Source organism: Megalobrama amblycephala, linkage group LG18 (genome assembly GCF_018812025.1).
Source record: "Megalobrama amblycephala isolate DHTTF-2021 linkage group LG18, ASM1881202v1, whole genome shotgun sequence".
NCBI lineage: Eukaryota > Metazoa > Chordata > Actinopteri > Cypriniformes > Xenocyprididae > Megalobrama > Megalobrama amblycephala.
The window spans coordinates 38,018,400-38,024,399 of NC_063061.1; the positions used below are offsets into that span (position 1 = coordinate 38,018,400).

The 6,000-nt window shown below is 37.7% G+C and overlaps 1 protein-coding gene across 1 annotated transcript in view; it reads left to right on the forward strand.

Moving 5' to 3' along the window:
- The window catches only part of LOC125253213 (NLR family CARD domain-containing protein 3-like), a 72,486-nt gene extending 67,417 nt beyond the window's left edge, over positions 1 to 5,069 (forward strand). Inside the window, exon 3 of the mRNA XM_048167081.1 lies at positions 4,936 to 5,069. Within this exon, the coding sequence (XP_048023038.1) occupies positions 4,936 to 5,041 (106 nt within the window). The 3' untranslated portion in view covers positions 5,042 to 5,069. The remainder of the gene's footprint in view (positions 1 to 4,935) is intronic.
- Positions 5,070 to 6,000: the final 931 nt, after the last annotated feature.

A 6,000-nucleotide genomic window follows, 5' to 3' on the forward strand; every position in this document is an offset into this window, starting at 1 on the left:
ACAGAAATTCAAACCACAGCACCCCAAAGATCGTCTTCTACCTTGAACCAATAACAGACACCTGTGCAGATAGTCACAATTCTTTCCACCTTGACTTCTCCCTTGTATTCTGTCATAAAAGCTCCTAACTTCTCACTGTAACTCACATTGTCACTCTTTTCAACCCAGTCTGTAGTCTCAACACACTCTCTGACAAACAGGACCACTTTATTCTTATGTTTAGCCCAAAATTTAGCAGGTACCTCAGCCAATGCTGGGTGTACTTCTGAAGCACAATTGTTTACTGTTGAATGATTTTCTTTACTCTGTTTCTCAATTGATATTACAATTCTTTCAGTCAGTCTACCCCCTCCAGTGAGGGTCAAAACTCATCTGCTTATACCAAATAGAGGACAGTAGCCCAGAAACCAACACTTCACATTCCATGGTCACAACTTATCCTTCGCTATTCCGGCCTGTTGTTTTGTCTCTGAAGACAGAGCCATCTACAAACAACACATCCTCACAGTCATCAAATGGTTTATCTAGCAGGTCAAGTCATGGTGTACAGACTTGATCAAGGATAGTCAAACAACAATGATGTTCCTTCTCATCATCCTTTGTTATGTGAAGGTTGCTGGGCTCTCTGGATAATTTTGATTACTGCCAGTGTGTCACTGTTTCTCTGCCGTCAAGTCTACATTTTACATTTAGCATTGTGATCACACATAGCTGACAATGTTTAAATTCAGACCCCAAGTTGAATTTAGACAAGGGGTTTTAACCAATGGACGGCAATCTTCAATTTCACAATTCCAATTTTCCATAAATACTTAAACTTACTGATCCAGAGAGTAATTCAAATCAATATCATAAATGACAAAAGTGGTCATAATTACCATTAGTAGACAGAGCTGGATAAACAATCCACTTAAAGCTTGTCCCATGTTCTGTATCATCTTTTCATCAGATTCAATCAAAATATCTGCTTCTTAAAATTTCTCGTTTCACTTAACCCATCTGTAACGATAAAACACTCATTCACACTAGTTAATGACATATACACTCTCTATGGATTTCCCCAAACTAACACATACAAAACATAAAGTCCAGTCACTCTCATACTCGCTCACACTAGACAAACATGACTATAAACTGCTCACTTTCAAAGTTACTTTTGGTGTTAATTCTAAAAACATATATTTAAACTTCACATTGTTCTGTAGATCTTTACTTAGTTTTTTTACACGATCTTTTATTCAGTCTCAAAGCATATCTGTTCACTATAATTCTTTTTCACAAAAGTCAGCTGGGTTGTTTTGGTTATAGTCTCATTGCTTTGTTTTGTTTAAACTTTAGCAAACTGATAACAGACAGACAGAGTGTCCTTGCCTCTACCCCAGTCTCTCTCTCTCACTGCACAAATAATCAATTCAGCAGCCTCTCAAGACTGTAACTTAGACTGAATTTAACATCAAATTACCATACACAACCCTTGGTCAAATGTAAATGTTTTTAACTTTCAAATAAAGAAAACATTACCACCATCTAAAATATGTTATGCTAGTAGCCATTTTTGAGGGTATCTTTAGTTTTAAATGCTGAATGCACTTAACTTTCTCTTGAATCTGCAAAATCAGTCTTCATCTTTAGCCACCCCATTGCCTTGGAATTATCCTCTGCCATGTCTAATGACCTGCAGGAGTAAAAACTATGATAGAGACACATTAGTTCAAAATCACACAGCCTCATGAATTCAGGGATTCATCATAATGCTGAGTCTAAAACTTCTATACAGTTCTTGCCAACAGGGCAACCAACATCATGTTACCAAATTTTACTCTGGTCTCCCCAGAAATTACGGACAATAACCTCATGTTCTCAGTCGGCTCTTGAAAGCTCATTCCCATCAGCTCTATCTCAATAATCTCCTTTTCCTCAGGGTCTTGTCCCCTGGCATAGTTGCTTGTCACAATGAAAAACAAGCCCTCTTGGGAATGCGGTTTCTGGTGAGTAGTATAGAGGAGCATTTTTGGGTCAGACTGCTGTTCTTCTCACAGGTCATCCCTCCTTCATGATGCTGCTGGCCTCACAGTCATCCTGCTCAACTCTCATACTCATCTCACATAAACACCTCCCATCAGGGTAGATGCACAGTGGCGGCGGCAACCCCCTGCCTTAGGTTGTCCTCTGTCTGGCCAAAGATTATCTTACCTGTCATTGAGAAATCACCTCGTGCACACTGGTACCCGTTCTTTCCCATTCCAGACCTTTGACAGTTTTCTTCAACAGAATCAGGTGTTTTCTGGAGCTTAGGGAAGTTGCATTCAAGAGCCACCAGAGCCATTGGACTGCCTAATAGTGTTAAAACATGGAGACAGGTTAATAACAGCAGTATTTAATCACTAAAATCATTAGACTGTGCATTCTCTCAGCAGCAACATATCAGTGCTGAGAATATACTCTGTGAATTTAACTATCATAACTGTCCATTCAGTGTAGTGTTCTGCTACATCTATAACTGGAGCCATCGGCCCTGCACATGGTGGTGACAAAGATCAGACAAAAAAATTACTGGTCATAGAAGAAATTCATCAAAATAGTCACTTCTGTCCTTCAAGGTCTATATTACTAATTTAAAGACCTCTTTACACTCATTGAGTTTTCCTTTAACAAATTTCACAGTTAATTTCCCTCTTCATGGCAATCATTCCTTTTAACATCTCTGTGTCCATGATTTTCAGCTGAGACACTGTGCTTCACTATAAATAGCTTGTTATCACTTATGACACAAGCTCAGATAGCAGCATTTAGCTGACTTTGAATGAGAGAGAGACTGAGGATTTCAGGACTGGTACACTGTTTTTTTTTTTTAACTTTTAACATCAAACTTTATCTACTATCTTTTGACTCTGGCCCAGCTTAAGACTTTGCCAGAAATGACATTGATTTCCAAATAAACAACTGTTTATATTTGTCTTTTACTCACACATCATGGAAATTAGAGGTTACATATTTCCAGTCAGGTTGAGTCTTTGTTACAACTGGCAGTCTCTTTTTTTTCTGCCATTTAACTTTTGACCATCAAAAACCAAACATTTAAACATTAAAGGTCCAAAATCATTTTAGTCATTTTACATTGTGATAGCGATGCTCTAATCACATAAAAACATACTTGAGACTGTTCAACCTTTTTCCCCAAAGTGAAACATTCTTTTAGAATTTTCATTTTCACTTTCATAAAATTATTTTTTTCCTGCTATATTTCCCTTCATCATTGCCACTTATCTCACTATCAAATAGTTAGTCTGCAGATGCAAAACACATTTATCAATATGTTTTCTACTGTTTTGCAGAACCACAATGTTATTTTAACCATATTTCTACTACTTGGTTGGACTGACAGCCTTATAGCTGCTTTCTCCTTCAACCATTCTTATATCAATTGTAGTTCTATAGACATCTAATGTCATGCATCCATTTAATGGATGAATAAACAAAACTTTTTTGTAAGTTACGTTTACATCGAACTTCTTCACATGCCAATTCTTTTTGCATTCACCTTCTTTCCCTTCTGTCTGCTTCGCCTAGCCTACAATCTCTAGTCTGCTTACATTTCACACACACATTGCTCTCACACAAACACAACATCCCCAAATCGCAGTTCTCTTCAACTCATTCCCTTACGACCTTAAGTCTTATGACCACTCAACGTTCCCTCTTCTGGGAAATCATAATACTTAACTTAATCTTCTATCTCTTACATGCATCTTTGGCCATACAGTTTTCTCATTTGATAAAACACTGGTACATCCTATTTTACAACACTATCCTATTTCACTCCACTTTTTGCAAGCTTGCTCTGGGATTCCCCATTTTGACCCTCCCGAGTCGCATGGATTTAGTTTGGCGCGCTCATTCCCTTACGACCTGAAGTCTTATGACCACTCAACATTCCCTCTTCTGGGAAATCACAATACTTAACACAAACACAACATCCCCAAATCGCAGTTCTATTCAACTCATTCAATTCTTTTTACTTTTTCTGTTCAAACCTTATTTTACCCACATAAACTTATATTTAAATCACTTAAATCACAAATTTTTCAATTTTTCCTGTTTCCTAATCTTCCAAATTTTACCAAATCACACTTACTCTTAATTCCCCATAAAATTTAAATTTATCTCTTACCAGAGAGTCGTGTAGCCACCTGGGTTCGTTTTCTGATTCAAGTGGTGTCCCCCTCTGGACCCTGGCGGTCGGCCCCTCATCCCTTAATCTATTCGGGGTAGGGCTGAGACTACTATTAAGTCCAGGATGATCAGTCACCGTCCGCTCTCGGGTCCAAAAGGCACATCCAAGGAATCCCACTTCCTGACACCAAATTGTTGTGGCAAAAAAAAATCAACTCTGACTGTACTGCATAAGAGACAAACACATCCAATTGTCTTTAAAGGTTTTATTTCTTGCAAGAAAGGTCAGACAGGTCATACAGAAACACAAGTAGCTGCAGAGTGTAAGACCAAGAACGAAGGCTTCCCCTCACTTTTATATCTCTAACCTCCAAGGCCGAAGCCTCTGTCCTTTTACCATATTTGGAACATCTCTTAGCGGCTGTAACTTTCCACACATTGTTAGCAAAGACATGTTTTTAACATACATCTTGCATTTCCCCATACCATATCTTGCTCTTTCCATTTCTAACATCTATGTTAACACTATGTTAAACATTACCACTTAAGCCAACATCATACCATTTCCCATAAGCATCATATTTCATAAGAATACAGGTAAAAGCATATGAAAAATTAAAATTTCCACAACACCCTATAACCCAGAAAATGGTTACTCTCTGAAAAAATAACCCATAATTTTAACCCAACACAAATAACCCAGAAAATGGGTTAAAGAAATAACCCAGGAGTTTTTAGAGTGTGTGTCATTGTTCTCTACAGGTTGGGTGATTGTGGTGTCACAGATGAAGGTTGGGCTGCTCTGGCTTCAGCTCTGAGATCAAACTCCTCGCACCTGAGAAAACTGGATCTGTCTGGAATAAACTAGGAGACTCAGGAGTGAAGCTGCTTTCTGCTGGACTGGAGAATCCTCACTGTAAACTGGAGGATCTGTCGTAAGATCATCTCTCTGATAGTCACATGATCTGGTGCTCAGAAAGACATATTTTTAAATAGTTCATAGTGAGACCAAAAATAAACTAATAAAATAATAAAGAGTACACAAACAAACTCTATCAATAAACATGATGATGAAAAAAGAGGTGCAGAAAGAAGCATAATGAAGAATGTTAATTTGTGATAACTGAAGAGAAATCTCATTAAATTCACATTATATTGTCTGTCTCCATCTATAACACTGTTAGTGTTAACATGATTAGATGAATATTAGCTACATTATATCATACAGACATGCTGTATTAGTTATCTTTAACTAGAGAGTGAAGAGTGTGTCATTGTTCTATTCAGGTTGAGTTATTGTGGTGTCACAGATGAAGGTTGGGCTGCTCTGGCTTCAGCTCTGAGATCAAACCCCTCACACCTGAGACGACTGGATCTGTCTGGGAATAAACTAGGAGACTCAACAGTGAAGCTGTTTTCTGCTGTACTGGAGAATCCTCACTGTAAACTGGAGGATCTGTGGTAAGATCATACGTGACTCTCACATGAAACTGTGTCACTGTGAATTTTGCAATTTCGATATTTCATAAAGTAACATTAAAATGGAATAAAATGCAGGGAAAACTATTATAACATTCATTCATTCAAATTACCATTCATCAATTTAACACTCTGAGGTCTGAAGGTATCGCCGGCGATACCACCGTGGTTTTTTTCTTATCAGTGTGAAAGAGACTCAAAATACTCCGTCAATGTTGCACATACAATTAAGAGTTATACACCATTTTAATCTGTGGAATATCTTCTTTCATTTGTGTACACTCAGAGTAAAAACAAAATGTTGTGCTTTTTGTAAAATAAAGAAAACTAACATGATGCGTGATCTCT